At 34.4% G+C, this 20,010-nt stretch overlaps 3 protein-coding genes across 5 annotated transcripts in view; 2 read left to right on the forward strand and 1 right to left on the reverse strand.

Moving 5' to 3' along the window:
* Window positions 1-1,104, forward strand: part of LOC108748079 (ADP,ATP carrier protein-like) — a 3,227-nt gene extending 2,123 nt beyond the window's left edge. The window contains exon 5 of the mRNA XM_018486074.1: window positions 1,030-1,104. The gene's annotated coding sequence lies outside the window, so the exon portion shown is untranslated. The remainder of the gene's footprint in view (window positions 1-1,029) is intronic.
* LOC108748080 (uncharacterized protein CG1161) lies at window positions 68-2,475 on the reverse strand. Its single transcript, XM_018486075.1, has 5 exons — window positions 2,193-2,475; window positions 2,001-2,116; window positions 993-1,107; window positions 774-914; window positions 68-375 (listed from the first exon to the last, which is right to left on the reverse strand). Exons 1-5 carry the CDS (start codon window positions 2,253-2,255, stop codon window positions 226-228), a joined length of 585 nt encoding a protein of 194 aa, XP_018341577.1. The 5' UTR covers window positions 2,256-2,475; the 3' UTR covers window positions 68-225.
* A 1,031-nt stretch (window positions 2,476-3,506) lies between these two features.
* LOC108748044 (basigin) overlaps window positions 3,507-20,010 on the forward strand; it is a 19,350-nt gene continuing 2,846 nt past the window's right edge. For 2 of the 3 annotated variants that reach the window (XR_001939286.1, XM_018486004.1), the window contains exons 1-3: window positions 3,507-3,967; window positions 4,013-4,558; window positions 18,762-19,025. Coding sequence is in view for 2 of the 3 variants with exons in the window: in XM_018486004.1 (XP_018341506.1) it covers window positions 4,483-4,558; window positions 18,762-19,025 (340 nt within the window). In the remaining variant the exon portion in view is untranslated. Of the gene's footprint in view, window positions 3,968-4,006; window positions 4,559-18,761; window positions 19,026-20,010 lie in introns of all 3 variants that reach the window. The other variant, XM_018486005.1, reaches the window with a different exon arrangement.

A 20,010-nucleotide genomic window follows, 5' to 3' on the forward strand; every position in this document is an offset into this window, starting at 1 on the left:
TTTTCATTTATATTAATCGTGACAGTCTACTGGATAGAATTTTATGAAAATAAATGATTGTCAAAAATAATCGCTAACGCTTAATGTTACTTTATTATTGTAATATATTATATTTTTACAAACTATTCGCGGAAGGTTTACTTCGAAAGGATCGAATAAATTGTCGTCACATTTAGAAGTATTCTGTCTGGGTATTTTACATATTTAGGAAACGAATTGTTCAACTTAATTCAGCATAGTATGACGATCATAAATATTCCGCCTCTGTTCTCGAACTTGTCGCTTCCACTTGTCCTGCTGGTGTCCAACACGATTCAAAACATTGCCCCTTTCTCCCATTGGGTGAGACGTTCCAGGTGCGAGAGATGAATCATCCTTTGTAAAATAAAAGAAGAAAATATGTATCATACAGATAATTATGTATAATCAGTGTTTAGTCGTTAAACGTTACATTTATTTTACGTATTCGAACGCAGCAAATTTGGTCACTTGCATTATAGATTAGTATACTAAAAGTTGCTAATAAAATGAAATTAGCAAAGTCAAATGTAAAACCATAAATATTTTAAACGATAAAATATCTAATAATGATATGTCACATTGTTTGACAGAATATACATGTATTATTTCATTATTACACAATTGATTATATTATGCTACTGTATTTAAATACTTTATATAAGGCAGCCTTTTTAATGTAAACTAATCCAATGTAATGCGAGTGATAGTACTATCATTATTGGAGAGAAAAATAAAATTAATGATATATTTACCTCTTCATTATTATGTTCATGATAACCGATATTTGCTGACGCCTTGTGTATCCGCTTGTTAAGCAGTGGATCCAGACAAATTAGGAATAACATATAAATTACTAACAATGAGATAACCCATATAACTATTATCACCACAATCTGCAACATAAATTCTTCTGTTACATTAAATGGTCTATAAAATAATGATAGGAAGTTTGTCAATGAAGAAATAAACACCTTAATAATAGTCGTGTTCCTGTTTTCATATTTGCAGTCGCATCGCGAGCAAAATACCTCCTCCTTGCCTTTTATTTGGTCACCAAGTTTCGGCAGAACAACACTTTCGCACTTGCTACAAATTAGATGTGTGTTATGATTATATTATATTGATGAAAATTAAGAAGTAAATTATGGAAGCAAATATTGTGTCCTTTCCAGCAAAGGACACAAGCGATACAAAGTGATATAATATTCAATACACTGCTTTTCAATGATACAACACAAATAAATACAGCCAAAAAGCTAAATTGAAACTTGTGTCAAATGTATCAACTATTTAAAAAATAAATTTCAGTGTGCTGTAAAAATTTGGCAGCTCTGTTTAAACAATAAATAACTTTACATAGTGTTCCTTTTTTGACACTGTTTAATTATGACTTCTAGCTGGAAAACTCTCAGTTACATGGATAGAGCCCTTATTAATATATATAAAATATTGGATTTGTTTTTCAGCAAGAAATGTAGATAGGACATTTAGAGACACAAATTGACACAAGCATCATTCTATCTTTCTTGACATTCAGTGAATAACAATGGTAGAATGACACTTGTGTGTCGACTTGTGCCATTAAATAGAAAGAATTCACAATGTAACATAGAGTATTATATATTTCATGTTTGCCACTGTTAAACAAAAATGAAATGATTACTGTCTCTTGCTGGAAAGTACCAGTAAGCTTAATCTATGTAGATTAAGCTACATTATTAATTCTCTACATTGTGCTCTTCGTTTCCTGTTTTCTATTTTTACTTCTTGCCTTTTTGTCTTTTATTCAGTTTTTTATTTCTTGTTGCCCAAGATAAAAGTCAACAAACTTCGAAAAGACGAGAAATGTGTGAAAAGAAACACTATTATTAATAAAATGGTTGCAAAGAAAAAAGCACGAGGTAAAAAACAAAAAATAGGAAGTAAAGAACATTTTGTAGATGAGATGATTTAATCTCTCGTTGGAAGCCAATAATTACCATTGTAATGGTGGTACGTTTATAATGTATGTGAGACGTTCGGTCGACTGCGTTGTATTTATAACGGAAGAAAGGCTCGGACAGATGCACTTGCATCTCTTGTCGTCATATTGCGCCTAGAATCATTCACAGTCGTTAACCAGTCGTTACCAGTGAATTGGATTTAATTCAACCGTGAAAAAGCATCCTAACCTCAGATCGCTGTAACAAGCAGGCGAGAACGATTATCGAAACAGGAAAAATGTACTTCAACATTGTGTTCTCCTCATTAGTAAAAAGAAACGGAAATTTTGCAGATCTTTGTTGCAATCGAGCACAGTTTTACGTGACAGCGACTATCGGTGTACGAAATCCTTTATCCGAAACATAATGCGCCAAGTTGTCAAACACAGATGACAGATATCGATCGTTTTATCAAGAGATTTAAACTTGAACTAGGGGATTTAAATTGAGGCATTTAAATGTGAAATAATTTTTACGTCTCCGATTTTAGCGTCAACTATCGATGACTCTAGAAACTGAAGAGATCTAGAAAATCAAACAAATCGATTATGAAGAGCAAGACCAATCACATCAAAGAGTTTTAGGGCCATTCCACACAAACTTGCATAGCCGCATAACCATATGCATAAAAACAATTATCCAATCACATTTCTGTCATAAAGGCAAACGTAAAATACGATTGGATGATTTTTTTATGCATATGTTTATGCGGCTGTGCGAGTTTGTGTGGAATGGCCCTTACGGTATATCCACACAATTTGCATAGCTGCATAAACATAATGCATAAAGAAAATTATCTAATCGCATTTTTCTTACAAAGTTGCACGTAAAATGTGATTGGATAATTTTCTTTATGCATATATTTATGCGGCTATGCAAGTTTGTGTGAATGTACCCTTAGAGGGAATAGAGAACAGAGAATAAGAATTTTACCTATCAGAAATCACGTTTCACTTATCAGAATACACAGTTTCTGATAAGTTGAAATTCTTATTCTCTGTTTTCTGTTCCCCGTTCCTTTTATTGTGCGGAACACCTAAGAATTTCAATCTATCAAAAATCATGTATTATGGAATACACAGTTTCTGATAGGTTAAAATTCTTATTCTCTGCTCCCTGTTCCTTTTATTGTGCGAAGCTCCTTACAACACTTGCAAAGCTTTTTCTGCTGAATTCGCAGCCATTGACAGAAACAGACTTCAAGTTAAATCGCCTTGAATTTCTTGTGAATTTTAAAGACCGTGTGAATTAAGCTTAAAGGAACCGCGAATCGCTGCAGAGAGCGCAACCGTAGAATTCGCACGGTTAAGGTGCAGTCATAATAGAAGGAGAACAAGAAATTAGGAATAATAATTCCAATCTATCAGAAACCGTGTATTCCGATGTATCCGATTTCTGATAGGTTGAAATCTTTATTCCTGATTCCTAATTCCGTATTTCCTCTATTGTGGTTGCACCTTTATCGGAAAAAAAAGAGGTAATGGCGAAGTGGAGGGGAAGTCGATTGGCGCGTGACAGAACGAGACGGACATTTGCGTGGCGGAGAAGGAGGGAGAGGCTCTGAGCAGAAGACAACGATCGCCATTTTTCTTCTGACGTTGCCGTAGTTAGTATAGCTGCTGTGGCTCGCACCACTGTGCTTATCCGTGTAGTGATCCGTGTGCCTCTCTCTCTCTCTCTCTCTCTCCTACCCCCTCTGTCACTTCCAAAAGGTAAATCGACGACGACGGTAACGTGGAGAAGGAGAGGTAGAGGAAGAAGAAAGAGGAGGCGGTGGTGGAGGGAGCGACGACGACGACGGAGCGGCGACGACGGCGACGACGACGGCGGCGACGGCACCTGGACGGTCACTGTGTAGTGCGCATTAAGATAAGAGTGCAGAGATAACGATAAGACGGACGATCAAACGTCAGTGCTAGATCGTGACGGCAACGGCAGCGGCGACATCGGTGGCGGAGGAAGAGGTGGAGGAGGAGGAGGAGGGGGAGGAGGAAGAGGAGGAGGAGGAGGAGGAGGAGGAGGAAGAAGAAGAAGAAGAAGAAGAAGAAGAGGAAGAGGAAGAAGAGGAGGAGGTGGAGCAACAGCAGCAGCAGCAGCAGCTGTGTGACGGGCGCCTTCGCGCGAACTATCCAATCGTCTGTTGCGCACAATCGGTGCGGAAAGAGAATTCGCGGTTTTGACGGACCATCCGAGAATATCGACGAGGTGACGGCCACGGGAAGTCGCGGTGGTAACGACGACGATAAGGACAAGGACGACGGGGGCAACGACGACGAAGACACGCTATATCCGTGTACGACGGCCCATCAACGCAGCAATAGGCATTGCTTGTCCAGGTGCCGCGTAGGTTCCTCTCTCGCTCCGCGACGACGACGACGACGACGAGGTGGGGCATCGTGCTCGTCGTTGGTTATCGTATTGCCGTGCACGGTGCACACGGTCACGCGCCACCGCGTACGTCGGCAGCAGCGCCACCGGGATGGAGAGGCGAGCCGCTTTTGTGCTGCTGGGGATGCTATATTTAGCGGTGGGCACCCTCGTCACGGTCCAGGCAGGTGAGTCTCTCTCTCTCTCTCTCTCTCTCTCTCTCCCTCCTTCTATTCCTTCTCTTCGAACACACGTACAAACTGGACTCTCTAGCGCGCTTTTCGACGCCTCTCGATCAGCGACTCGCGACAACCATACGACTGATACGACTCGAGTTCGCGCACGCGAACATCATTCTTGCGACTCCTGGTGTATCATCGTCCCTGACTAAGACGTCGAGTTCAATCAAGGTTTCCCAATCATTCCGCTCTCGCTTAACTTCACCCGAGTCTTCATTTGAGGACGACGAGGAGACTTCACCTTAGAATACGACTCGCTCCTTTCCTGCGATTTTTCGTGTATCATCGTCCTCGATCTGCCGAGTCCAGTCAGAGTCTTCCGACTATCTCGTTTCCTGCTTTGACTCGCCCGACTTTCCGTCCGAGGACGACGAGGAGACTTCACCTTAGAATACGGATTCCGTCGCGGTCGATAACGGATGACTCACGCGGCACAGTGATTAGTATATAGTTGACGTTAATTGATGTTTACACGATGATTGACAAGTAACTCCGAGACCAAAGTAATGGTAACGATGACCCCCAGCTGTGTGAAAGACTTGCTCCGAAAAACTTGTCAACTTGCTTGAATCGGCTGCCGCAAAGACACCTTGGGTTATCCTTCTAGAAGTGATATATTCGATTTTTCAAATAATAATTTTACATCGTTGACGGTGTTTCATCAATAGATTGCAATACGTTGAAAGCCCGCATGTCTGTCAATGAAAGAGATTCTATCGCGCGTAGCGATACAAAACTCGGAGTAACGTTCAATCGGCGCCGCTGCTTTTTGATCGCGGTCGTCCTTCATCGATTGGACAAGCTGTAAGTCAACCACTTTTCGTAGTACGGTCAACGATAAACCTGAAATTTCTCCTAAACTGTGTTCAAGAAATGGCACACAACGATGACTCGCAACGGTGCTCATTAGGACCGAACTTGATTTGCGTGACAGACAGGTTTAATTAAACACGAGTTAACGATTCGCCGCTGCCTCTTGGTTCACACGGTTGTAATACGAACAAAGGTAATACGTTATTAATCGTACCAAGGTGGTGAATGACGCGTTAAAAGTCAAAGCGTGTTTAAATGCGCGCTCCGGAACTAGAAAAATCACTGTTGCAATGAGACTCAAGTACGCCTCGATGGAAGATCGTCCTTAATTCCTAGAATTTTGATCTTTACAAGTTTTTTCTCTCAGATAAAACTGTCTCTCTACGCTCGAAAAATATAGTGGTAACAACTATAGAGATAGCAATCGTACAGGTTTTATATTATGTAGAATTAATGTATCACATTTGCGTGTTACTATTACTCGCAGTAACATTCGTTGTTATTAATTGCTGACATAAAATGCTGTAGAATCGCTAGTTGATACTTGGAGTTTGGTACTTGACCTTTCAGAGTTAGGGAGCCATTGAGAGCAGAAATATTAGTTAAATCCGATTTTAAAGTACCAGTTGTTAAAACCGTATAACTAGCGTTTACACTAGTTTACGTTAGCATTAATAATAACTGCAGATGTTGCCAAATCTGATTAATAATTATATGTATTCATACATAGTTAAGTAAATTATTTTGTTATTGTAATCATAAAACAGTTTATTTAATTATGTACATTAATTCTACATAAAATTTATAGATATAAATATATAGTTACATATATATATACATACACACACACTTATAGTTACACGTATATATATATATATATAAAGTTCATAATATATGCTTGTAAATATAAAACTATACAGTTATGTAGTTGTCACCACTATATGGTTGCCACTAGTATTTTCTTTTCTTTAAATATAACAGTCGCGTATAGTTATACGCGACTATTTCAGATGCTCCTATTGAGAAGTTGAATTGAATTGTTGAAGAAGACGCGCGAAGCTTTATTCGGGATTAAATACGATCGACTGTCATCGATCGTTATTCTTCTATTTTACATCCGAACTTGCACGATATGTACGTGAAAGGGGAGAAAGACAAAGTGTAGCGCTGAATGTATGATGAAAATATCGGGCCTACGGTTCTAGGTACGAAAATGGAATCTTGAGTCGCGTTTCTATCGAGCACGACGTGGATTATAAGCTCCTGTTTAACCTGAAGACAACAGACCTGTTACGTGATTGCAGAGAGAAATCGCAATATTTGTTATCTCGAGTACATTTTATTTTACAATCTTTGTATCTTTATCATGTGGATTTTGTCCGTAGATTAGATTACTCGTTCGACGATAATATAATAACGATTTTCGTAGTTTGCTCAATGAAGTTTTGATATAGCGTTGTTTGGAACTGCCTGAACTCTTGGAAATTTTGAGGATCTTTTAGACCAATTTCTACCAACGTAGATTAACTATAATCTTAGTTTAATTTATTATTTTTTACCTATTTCTACTTATTAGAACTAGAAGAAGATAAAAAGTTATACCATGATTAAAGTTAATCTACATTAGTATTACTAATAGAAATAAACATTAATGTAGTTTTTTAGTCGTGTTGTCAATAAGAGCGTAATTCCAAAATGACTGTAAACGAGATTAAAAAAAAAATTAGATTTAATATCATTTATGTATGTATAGATTTCATTTTTTCATTATTATTTTATTAAATATACGTTTACACAATTCGCAAGTTATTATATATAAAGATTAACAGGAAAAATGAGCATTGGAATACTTTTGTGCAATTATATATTTATTGAATTTTATTGATTTAACGGAGTAACATTTCTACTTTTTAGTTTCTTCTCTCTGTAAAAACCTGTAGTTTGAATCTCCTCATTCTAATTATTATCGTGATAATTGAAGTTAAAGGAAGTCAAACAAGCCGAGACAAACAAAAATGCAAGTATAAAGCTGTCTTTTACGTATTAGATATTTTTTTGTTTATACGGAGATAACATTTATAATTTTATCACGTAAGGATGTTAAACTGATATACGCGTCGAGTATTTGTTTTTTCGACGTGATTTCGTCGAGTCGTAAACTGAAAACTTTGTGCGGTTCGTGTTTACGGACACATGTAAATAGCGGATTTTCTACGATCTTTCTTCGCAGGCCAGTAATATTTACGATTCTACCTCTTGTGTCTATCAGAACGAAATACCCATTCGAGGGGAGCGTTTTGCCTTCCGAGGAAACTTCCGGGCGATGAAATCGAAAGTTTGATTTTCACGTAACACGTGTTAATCACGCACAAAATGTAGCACGCGATCGCGCATTAAACGTGCGAAAATGAATGACAATAGATCTTTCTTTTCTTCCGCCCCATAGTAGTGGTGAGTAAGATACTTTTAAAATGATACAGATACAGATACACAAACTAAAATATATATAGTATACAGATTACCTAGAATAGATACTTCAAAAGTACCTTAGATATGAAATCTATATCTATTTCACGATGTTGATGTAATATTCGTAATGTTGCAATTCAACATTTTTGAGATATTGATTCAATATTAATGTGCTTGTATGAGAAATGTATACAAGCACAAATGACTGCGTTTAGCTGAGAAAGCAACTTCGCAAATGTTGTAAAATTCTTTAATTCGATTACTTTTAGTCTTTGGTTCCTTATGGATCTAAATATACACACAGAGAGAATTATCTTTTAAAATTTACCCTGAAAATATAGTAGTATGTGATACAATACAAAATACAATATTTTAAAGATTTTTACTATGCATTTTAGTAAAATTAATCAAATTTATTTTATACTTTATTGTAGTTTTATTAATGAATAAGAGAGATTTACATTAAAATTCCTTGAAATACAATATGTTGTCCCACGACTATCATTTTCAGGATAAACTCTAAGAAAAAATTCTCTCCTTGTATAAATCAATCAATCATATCGAAGAATTTTACAACACTTGAAAAACTACTTTCTCTGCTAAACTTTATAGCTAATGGCGCAATAGTGCTGACAGTATGCTTTCTGAATGGTATGAACATTACTTGTGTACGCAAGTATAAGCATGGAGTATAGAGAATAGGAGGCCGAACTTATATGGACGAGGCCATCAAAAAACGTGATCAAAATTGGCCATCTAAATTAGTTTGATCGAGATGTCGCTTTCGTTCCACCACACCTAAAGTCACTAGATTAACAAAGTTAAGTACCGCGAACTGCCGCCATTTTGGCCCCATGACGCGCGGTTATTCAAAATTTCAGCCTCTTTCGCTGTGGTTTTTGCAATTTTCAACACAGCAACCAGATATTTTCAATAATAACAGAATCAGATTTTTCTTTTTCTTCTTCTTCCAGACTCCTGTATGTTTCCGACCTTTTAACAGAATCAGGATAGCACTTTGACGCCATTTTGGCTCCAAATGCTAATTTAGTGAATTTTCTCATCGCGATACTTTTGTTAATCTAGTGACTTTAACCACACCGTTCTCGCAGTTTGCATGGTAGGTCATACCAATTTTACATGAAGAATACTCCATTCTTCATGCAGTTTTAATGTCAATTTTACGTCTTCCTGTTATTGTCAGAACATGATGTCAAAGAATAACGTCTCTATTCTGTGTGTTCGGTTATGTGTGCGTATATAAGAGGAGTTTTGCGATTCGAACGCCGTCTATTGAGCACCACCAATACTAATTTAGAAATCTTTTGACCACACTTTTCAAAGTCTAGTTCGACCTCCTATTTTCTATACTCCTTATCTATAAGGCACTTAATAATTAGATATTAGATAAAAAGTGAAAAACATGTTCTTTTTGAAGAACATGTTTTTCACTTTTCTTTAAAAAAAACATGTTTTCTTTTTCACATTCTAAAATATCAATATGGATTTAATATCATGCGATGTCTACATAATTCTTACCATGTTAGGTAAAGGTAATTAATATTAACAACATGGTGTGGATTTAAAATTCCAGTACTCAGATTCTGTAACTCTTAACGACAGTTCAGTATCGTTATGTTGTTGTTACATATTTATTTAGATACATGTATCTATAAGCTACCATATTCTACACTGTCCTGGAATATGTTTCGTTTGAGAGAGAATTACTTTCACTTAAGGAAGGAAGAAGATAAAAGAAACGTTCCTTTAGGAGCTTTTTATCTCCGCGGAGACTATCTTTCAGGTGTAAAGGGATGGTCTTTAAATTACCTTTGAAGTATAAAGGATGATCTTTAAGTAAACGTACGATAACGGGTATATCAATAGGTATTTCTTCGTGTGTCACAGCGGACGCATTTGAAATTTTAACGATGAGATTCAACAACGGACGAACGGAAAGTTTTCATGCGGAGGCGTCAACGGGGGGCGTTTATTAACGTAATTTGCGGTTTGTTGAATATCTCGCGGCAAGGCGTCGCTTTCTAGGTCGCTTTAATGAGAGTTATCGACACTGACGGGACGCGTTCTAAAAAAGTTTAGTCGATAATGCTGCAACTGTGCATCCTCGCGAGTCACGGCATGCTGCGCCCATCGCACACGCTCCTTTGGCATAATTCTAATCGATCTTTATTTTTCAGAATTCGGTAATTTGGAAGTTCGTAATTTCATTATTCCATTATTTCTTCATAATTTAATTTGTAATAATAGAATAGAATTATATAACATAATATAGCGTAGCTATGTTATGTTAACAATAATAGATATTAGAATAATATATAATCACGAATATTCTGTGGTAAATGATGACTAAAATAATAACGTCTCTCATATCGATCCTCACATTGTTTCTATTTACAGTTGGTAACAACTTGGCATCAATCTGTTGAATATTAACATTTCAGAGTATTAATTATGCATGCATCAATCGGCTCTATCAGCGTTTGGTATTTAAAGTTACATTATCACTTGGTGTTTTTAAAATATTTCTTAGTTAGATAATTTTGTTAGAATACACTTGATGTTTAATGTCCACAATCATTAATTATCTTCAGCATATAAAAGAACATTTGTCGTCTAACGTATGAACGTTTTTGACATGAAGAATATATTACTCGCATTACAATTTATTACAACTTAAAAACAAAGATTCCCAGAAAATGAATTCGATTCGAATGTTTGAAATCATTAAAATTTTGTAACATTAATTTTGAAATACAATTTTTGGTGTAATAACTAATTATATTCTTAGTTATATAATTCTAATAAATGTATATTCTTTTAAAATATATTTTTTCTTTTTTTCTGTAAGCAATTCCAGAATTACAATTTTTTAGTTATGTCGTTGTTGTGACAAATAAGCGACATGTTAATCATTTTCATTCAATATTTCTTTAAAAAAATATAAAAATGAAGCTTGAAGAAAGAATAAAAGAATTTCTTATCAGGTCTTCTTTGATCCTATATTGGTAGGATTATCTTGTTGGATCTTTTTCTAACCTTTTTCTAACCGGAGGCGAAGAGCGTTTTTCTTTCCTTTTTTTATCGATGATAATAATATAATCGATGCGGCAGTAACTGGGCACGTCATCGTGCGAACGTTACTTTCACAACGAAGAAGAACTCGTGAGGTGCCGTTGCCAAGGTTTGAATGCCTCTGTCGTACAACTCGTATCCGATTCCGCATGCACGCGCGCGTAGTAGTGTAAAGTATATCGTGATGTTTCATAACGAATGATTGCGACAATTGCATTAATACGCTCTTCGGGACCCCAGTGAAGCTTCGAAACTCTATTATCAGTAGAATTAGTAAATAATAATCATTCGGAAGTTTTGTTGGTACTTCCTAGACAACTTAAAGTCGGAGTACATATTTAAAAAATGTCAAAGATATCTTTGCAAGAGCAGTCTAAAAGAGATCTTACGAAAAGGACAGTTTTCCTAAAATATTTAAAAATTTAGCTACAGATCTGAAAACAATGTGTCGGATTATTAAAATAAATGTGTAGGACGTTATCTGAGTTGATTGTTAAAATGTCAAATTTGTTTACAGTATTGCTTGAATTTCGTACATAATTATTTTGATAGTAGAACGATAAAATCGTTCTTTTCATGTAATAATATATTACAGTCTCTGCACAAAGACTGAAATTGAAAATTTATACTTTTCATAAAAATGAATATGTAGATACGAAACAATTCAATGTTTAGATTTTATAATTTAAATGAAATTTTTCTCATTTTACTTCAGTTATTTTTTCAAAACATGCTTACCTCTGATAAATGATTTTTGATTCTAAATCGTTGCCAAACTTTTTGTATTCCTTTCAAATATAATATTGAAAAATTATAATTTTTTTCATAATTTTTCATTTTATTACAAAATACGTATAATACACTTTAAAGATGTTTTATTCTCATTTTAGACTTTATCGTCTGGAATTATGATTGTAGATTACTTCCGAATGAATGAAGACATTTTAATTATTATTTAAGGTTGATATAAAAAACTCAATCACAATATAGTTGTTTTCTCGAGCACTGTATGATGAAAAGCTTAAGGGATCTCTCAGAAATCTCTGTGTGGTGATATAACGAAAAATAAATGTATATCTAGGGAAATCGCGATGTGAAAAGCGAGAGCCGCGCGTCACGCGGTGGATACGCGGCCGGGTCGAGGTGGAGGATGACGGTGATGGTGAACTATTCGCGCGCCGCGGTGACTTTCGTTGTGCAACGATCGACCCTGTTTTCCGTTCACCCAGAAAACTCGACTCGTTTCCCGCGAATGGTAACCCATATCTGGTATCCGTCCGCCGAAGGGATCATTATAGATATTAGCCCTGATGTACACGACGCGAGGATGTCAACGTTGGTGGGAGAAGGAATACGCGTTGGACGAATGTCGCCTTTGCCTCTGACTGCGTTTGTGCCAGACGCATGAGAACGCTAAAAAATTAACTCCGAATAGCTTGCGTGGTCTGCCTATTTTTACATTTATAAACCGCGAGACACAGCGAATCATAATGTCCCGAATCGTGTCGGAATCGGCATCGGAAAACGTGATTATCGTGATTTCCCGCGTGAACACTTTATAATTACCAAGAGATTTGTTTGGGATACTTGAAATATTCAGAAATTTGAAGTAAGATACACTTGAAGTAAGATAAATATAAAAAATAATAAATATAGCAAGTTTCTGGGCCAAATGAGAGTTAAGAGCATTTAATAAAACGTACACATATTAAGACTATTTTTATTTAAAAAATTAATAAACGGAATTAAAAACTTTTTGGATTGTCTTTGAGCCATTCTGAGTGAACAACATACAAATTGAACAAATACAGATTGAGATTGATATATTGAGATATTGTCTCGATATATTCAGATAAATATACATTCGGGCGTTGAAAAGAAAGAAAGCGAAAATACTGCGAGCGTAAAAAGCGCGTAAGATAAATCTAAGGTCAAGCTGTAGACAGCCCTACAGAATTCGCGCACATCTTTGAAAGACTGTCAGTGCTCTGCACTTGGATGATACTCGGAAGAAGTCGGAGGATTAAAGGAGGTCAACACACTTGACCCAGAAGTTGACAAGAATTTTCGAATCTTAATTCTCCGGAGCTGACAGAATTATATATATCTTTGCCAAAGATGTCAAACAATTCAATTTTCTTCATGTTACATCTGTAAATTTGGATTATTTTTATTAAAATAAAAAACTTAGCAGAGTTATTCTTTTTCACACGAGTTGTGCCATTTTAATTCCTTCAAATTAATTAGTGTTATTTAATTAACATAAATTAAATGAGTCTTCCAGCGTAAATAAAACTGTTACAGATTTTGACTCCGGAGGATTAAGCATTGACAAGAATTAATGAAATATATCAACAGAATATGGACACTCGTTGTATTTAAGAATAATAAGAAGAAAAAATAAAATTAAAAATATTAAGAATATTAGCCTCTCCTAATACCTAATAGCTCTTATTTTACTTTTTCTTATTATTCAAGAATTAATAAATTTCTTTTTTATTTTATCCTTGAAAATATACTACTACAAATTTGATTCAAGAGATAGTATTCTTAGATTATTAATTTGTTTTCGTAATAACTCTTCTGACCAGCTCACGATATCTAGCCACTACGTCTGGATGGTCATGAAACGTCTCTATTCTTGAACACCAGATGAGAAACACTTACGTCTCATCCTGCAAGGATGCATCTATTTTTACAGTTTCCCAATGTAACGGATCCCATAATTTCGTAACGTGTTCGGAACACAGAAGAGGCCATGTTCAAGATTACGTCTCTCAAAACGAGAAGGCGAGTCTAGGAATATACCCTGAAAGTGTGTCACATGTTGCCTTGATTATCCCACTCAAAAACGCAACACTGTGCGGCATGGAATTTCGGCCAGCGAAATCGAGATGGTTGCAAGTTGAGAAAGAGACATGTTTTCGTTTCGCGAATATTTGTCGTTCATTCATAACCAATGGCAGACAAGCGCAAGATAAAACGGAATGAACAATGCGAAAAATATATCTCTGACTGAAAACAAAATTACAGGAATTACACCAGGCTATCAGTTTGTCTCTCTCCAGTGAGAATTCTTCGCGTGCGAGCTGCGCCTGATACAGTCACGCGTTTAGAATGCGAATTGTGACTATACATATGTACATTCGAAGGATACCGTCCTTCGACGGTAGAACTCAACTCGCCTGAAATGTCATTCACCTAAAATTCAATCGTTTATTCCAGAATCGCGTCACGCACGATTCTTTCTCGGAATTCTTTCTATTCGATCCGAGCTTAACAAACCGCGCCTGGCGAAGAATTCTTATTTGCAACGAATATAAAGTGTGATTAGATCCTTCGACGTTTCAATCGACAGATATTTTATCTTCTGGCTCGTGAACTTTGTGTGCGGATTTTCAGCTGCGTGGTGCCATCGTGAAAGCGGGCTTAAAATAACATTCGTAGTTTATTGATTTTCCCGGAGTTACTATGCCCCGCCGATTCACATTTGAACATGTCAGTCCGCTGGACAATCGGGACAATTTCCCTCTCTGTCGTCGGATTCCATTGGATTTTGCTTTGGAAAAACAAAGAAAAAAAAAAATCATAATATTATTTAGTCGCGACGACGGCTGAAGTATTCAGGATAATAATTCAATAACAGGAATTAATATTAGCTCAGCAAAATACATTATGATTTGATTATCACTTATCTGTGGCTACGATGGACTCTATTCGTTATGAAGATATGGTGCTGACTGTTTAAATGTTACTCGGTTGATTGTCCGAGAATTCATGTCAGATATAAAAGCAATCGAGAAGATTTATTATGAACACGAAGAATTGATTTACGGCGAAATCAAATGACGTGCGATATATACGAATATTGACTTTAAGCATCGAGCTTCATGGTCTTCGTAACTTTTTGATGAACGAATGTACTGAAGTATAACAGATTTAAACAATATAATTCGAGTCTGAAGGAAAAATCATGCGATCAGATATATCCAAATTAAAAATTAATAATGTCCGAATTTATTAATGATTACTCCAACAAATTATTATATGATTATTTTTTATTTTCTAAGAATCTGATTTTTCGAAACGTATTCAATTTTATTTTTATCACTACGCACAAGTTTATAGAGAAAAGCTTCTGAAATGTTAAAATATTGTTTGTACTGTAAAAATTAAAATGGACGTTGAAACGCGGCTGCGAGTAATTTTTTGCGATGGAATTAATTGAACAATAGAATACGTCGAACGATTTGTTCTCGGAATGTTTCCTCGTTTATTAGACAGTTCTCTGACGTTCACGTGCCAGTTATTAGTGTGTTGAATCTTCAATTAAGATGAATTTTGCCTTAATCTATTCGATTGACGTTAATGACGCCGTCAATATTTATTTTGACCACAGAGCTATCGTGTCGTGACTCGAAAGTAACGATTTGCGTTCTGAGTCATATTCTCACTGGCTATAACAGACCGTGCTTTGTCACTATTTATCATTGTGAACCTACTGTGACGCATACGTACGCGTAAGTCACGACATTGATATAATTCTACTGATTCGTCATCAACGCCGTTGATATTTCTGTTATCGAAAGTAGAATTTCATTCGAGCTGTCCAAAAAGCCCTCGATTTGTGTATATTATATTAAGTTACTTAAAACTCAATCGGAACAACCGTTATTGAAATCCGATAATCTTGATCCGACACAACTCACAAACTCGTACACAGGAGGCACGGTAGTGTTCCTGCGCTTGACTTAATTCCGAGACACTACTGTGTCTCCAGATAAATATTACTTACATAAAATTATATAAATATTATTATAAATATTAATATGTACTTATAATTTTATTTGATTGAACAAGGAATCAACGAGAAAATTTTAACAACGAGAAAACGAATTAACAAAGAAACGCAAAAATAACAAAAAATTCGATAGAAATTAATCTTTCTTACGTTCTTATGCGCGTGCGATAAATAGAATCTAAAATTAATCTTTCTTCCAAATATAATATAAATAATATTTATTAAAGGTTAAAAAATAAAGAGCATACAGCCACAACTAAGGATGTAAATAAGTTCTATATTATTATTTAAACATAACAATAGGCAGACGTTTCGGTCAAGATTTGACCCTCTTCAGTACAATAAATCCGTTAAATTAAACTAAAAACATAATTTGACTAATAACAATAATGACAAATAGTACAAAATTTAATATTTCCTAATTATACAGAATTGTTCGCACTCGATATAAGTAATTAACGATACATTTGAAACGTTGAAATCAAAATACAAAATTCGAACGATAATTATAACAATAGCTTGTGCGCATTTAGTTATATTTCTTTATACGAATTATTCGCAATCGAAGTAATTGGTCTGCGATAATATTCATCACATTATATGGATAGAAATCTCTTACTGTTGCAAAGGTTTTTTGTATACTTGGCAAAACCAGTTCCTTCCATCTATAATTCAAATATCAAACAACATATTAAAGTAAAATTCCGTACAAAGCTATAGTTGATATAAAATTAATTTCTTTTAATGCGTGCTTACATGTCCGAGGAAATAATCCGTAGAAGTAATTCATTCGCAAAACTTGCGAGTAGTTGCTCACAAATATTGCTGAGAGCAATTAGTTAAATTGTCACTAATTGTTTTTCTCATGAAAAAATTCCGGTTTACATTGCTACGCGGTATACTCGCGAGAATAATTAACTGATTATACACGTGCGATCGATAGTTTGTACGGTCACACCGACGGCTAAGAGCCGAGAGAAACTGTTCTCGCATCGAACACCCTGAAATGTAAACATGCGTAAACACGCGTTCCCTGCGTGTGGGACGATCGATATTTCAGATCGTTCTCTCTCGCATTCGAGACAAGAACAAATATATTTCTGCCACACCTATTTTCTGCACGTCTTTCACATAAGTTTTTCAGAGTTCAACATCTATCGATCCGCGCTGCAGGTGCAACGTTGTGAGTTTTGAAATTTTCAGTTCAAAACGGAAATGAACTAGTTGATTTTCCTCTGACTTCGGAATCGGAACACTTAATATTGACAGATTGGACTAAAACAAAGAAACGCTTAACTATTACTCTTGAGTAAAATTTGATCAATATTATCTGAACACAGAACTGCGGAATTACAATGGTTACAAAAGTTGCTAAAGTAATGATGCATTTATCTACGATAAAGAGACTCTTCGGCACTTTATCTTGTCTTTTATCCAACGCGAGCTAAATACTTACTTTCGAGGGTCGTCGTATGCAAGGTTAACCATTTACGCGAATATCAGTTTTACTCTGCGTGACTATAACGTCTTTAGTCATGTAGAGAATAATGGGTGATGAATTTTCTTTGAACTGCCAGTTTGCCAAATGGTGGTTTTTTTTTTTTTACTATAAAAAGATAATGTAATTATTTAACGCAATAATTATTTATAAGAACATATTACGTTTTCTTGTTATCTTTATTATAAAAAATTTTTAATTTATAAATTCATAATTCCATATTTCATTTCGTTGTCCAACGTGCTAATTGTTAAAGACTAATTTAAAATAACTTAGTAATGGTTTTCTTTGCCATTTCTCAATTTTTTATGATTTATGACAGGAATTTGACTGATAAATTGACTTATATTGATTAATATTGACTTATATTGACTGATAAATTGATTTATATGACTAATAATTGACTTATATATTGACTGATAAATTTACTTAATTAAATGTAAAAAAAGAATTATTACATCATCACAGTTCTTCGTATTTTCCTGACTTATAAATAAATTTGAACATTTTCTTTCTCAATAAAAATAATGTATAAAAGAAAGATTTAGGGTTGAGATGAAAATAATAAAAAAAAGATTAGGCTCTGAAAATTTTTTACTTAGATACGAGTCTAGATATATTTTTTTGAAACATTTGACGATTTTTACTATTGTTCTAGAATTCAGTTGTTGCATCAAAAAAATTTTTGTATAAAAACAATAAAAGTAAAAATATAGTATATATATATACAATGATTAAAATGACAGTGACCCCATGGATATACATTACTATCTATAATTATTTGATATCTTATACAGTACTCCGATTTTAAAAGTTAAATAAAAGTTTCATATTGTTATTGAATTAACGCTAATTTTATTGTATATTGATTGTAATTATATATATTCTAAATTTAAATTAGAGAGACAACTTTCATCGAAATATCTTCAACTATTTTTGAATAGATATTATGTCGGGACATTGCCTCAATAATTAAAATTTAGAATATATACATACAATTACAACCAGTATACAACAAAACAGTGTCAATTTTACTAATGAAGTATTATTTGTTGACAGCATGGACCGTTGCTTGATTAGCTTTTAAAATCGGAGTAAGATATCTATTGTTCAAACAATTATTAACGATATTATTTAAATCTATTAAACAATTTTACGAATAACGATGAATATCAAGAAAAATAAATTCTAGACATTGTTTATAATTCTGTATTATTATAGTTAATGAAACGGTTTTACAGTAAGAAATCCATTTTTTATTTGATGTTTTTCTCCAAAGTAAAAAGATCTGTTTTTTTTTATTTCTAATTTAAGATAATTAAGTAATTTTTTGTTTGCTATTCCTAATTTTATAAAGAAAACTTGCAAATTTATTTGATTGATACATCGATTTAAAATTAAATTAAAAATAAAATTATTTTGTCACAGTTTTAATTTGTATATAAATTTGAATGGTTTTTTTTTTTTTTCAATAAAAGTGCAATATACGGGGCCGACGATCGTGCGCGAGGGACAATCTTGGAACATCGAGTGCAGCGATTTGAAGGACGATGATCTCGTTAGATGGACCAGGAATGGTCAGACGTTGGAACCTGAGTTGTCCAGTGGCCAGCTAGTTGTCTTTTCAAAGACCGATGCCGGCAGCAGCAAACTCTCGGCGTCTCAAGCGACTGAGAGTCACGAAGGAGATTACAAATGCACCTCCGACAGTCCGGAGTCTTTCCACCTGTCATTATACTTTGGTTCGTAATGTTATGAGATGTGTATGTCATTACTTTGATAAATTATACTCTAATCGCCTAAAAACTCTGTCAGTCAGAAAATTCTACTATAAAGTTTTTTCGACACCCTATATACATTTACGTCAGCATTTTTCCCTCTACGCGACAATGTGACGCGCTTTTATCACTGTTTCCATTAAGAAGATTAGTATATTTCGCTATTACACCTACACATAGACTTATGCTTGTTTTCATCAATATAATGTGACTTTAATCTCTGTTCAACTTACTCTTTATCTTTTTCTAATTCTTAGAACTTTAGAAAAAGATGAAGATTATAAGTTTAATCAAAATTAAATTTGATCTACATTGGTGGAAACGCGTATCAATATTTTATTATCACGTTTGTTACATATGTGTTTATTGTAGATTGATCGAGTTTGATAAACAGCTAAATATCGATTATTGGTTAAATTAATAAGTCAAGTATTTACACCTCTGCGAAGATACGTGGCCTATATCTGAAATCTTTTCTCAACATGTGATAATATCTGATAACTGATATTCTGCCTCGAATAAACTTCCAGTTATTACTTTATTGCGTGTACAATTATTATTTTATTCACTTTTCTTCTCAATGTATTCTCTGACAAATTCATGAATATTTATTGCACTATTCATCGAGCATATTGTATTAAAACTAGTAACGTTAATTATCATCTACATGCAAGCGCTAAGAACATAAAAAGTTTATATTGATTACGTAATAATAATATATCTCATTATTACAGACGTCAAATCGTCCTTGTATATTTGTAAATAATTAATAATCCATATTGTGTAGAATCGAATTATACGTTCATGAAATTCTCACGAAAAAATCGTTACTATCATTATATTTATCATATATCTTTCTTATAAGATAATCATTATGTCTTACGTCATATTTTATTAGATAACAAAATTAGATTTCAATTTTGTTGTAACCGATATATATATATATATA

Source organism: Trachymyrmex septentrionalis, unplaced genomic scaffold (genome assembly GCF_001594115.1).
Source record: "Trachymyrmex septentrionalis isolate Tsep2-gDNA-1 unplaced genomic scaffold, Tsep1.0 scaffold21, whole genome shotgun sequence".
Lineage (NCBI taxonomy): Eukaryota > Metazoa > Arthropoda > Insecta > Hymenoptera > Formicidae > Trachymyrmex > Trachymyrmex septentrionalis.

Coding starts and splice junctions, on each gene's coding strand:
- LOC108748080 (XM_018486075.1), bottom strand. CDS start 2,255: ATGTTGAAGTACATTTTTCCTGTTTCGATAATCGTTCTCGCCTGCTTG. Junction 915..992: donor GGAACACGACTATTATTAAG/GTGTTTATTTCT, acceptor TTTATGTTGCAG/ATTGTGGTGATAATAGTTAT. Junction 376..773: donor ATGAACATAATAATGAAGAG/GTAAATATATCA, acceptor TATTTTACAAAG/GATGATTCATCTCTCGCACC.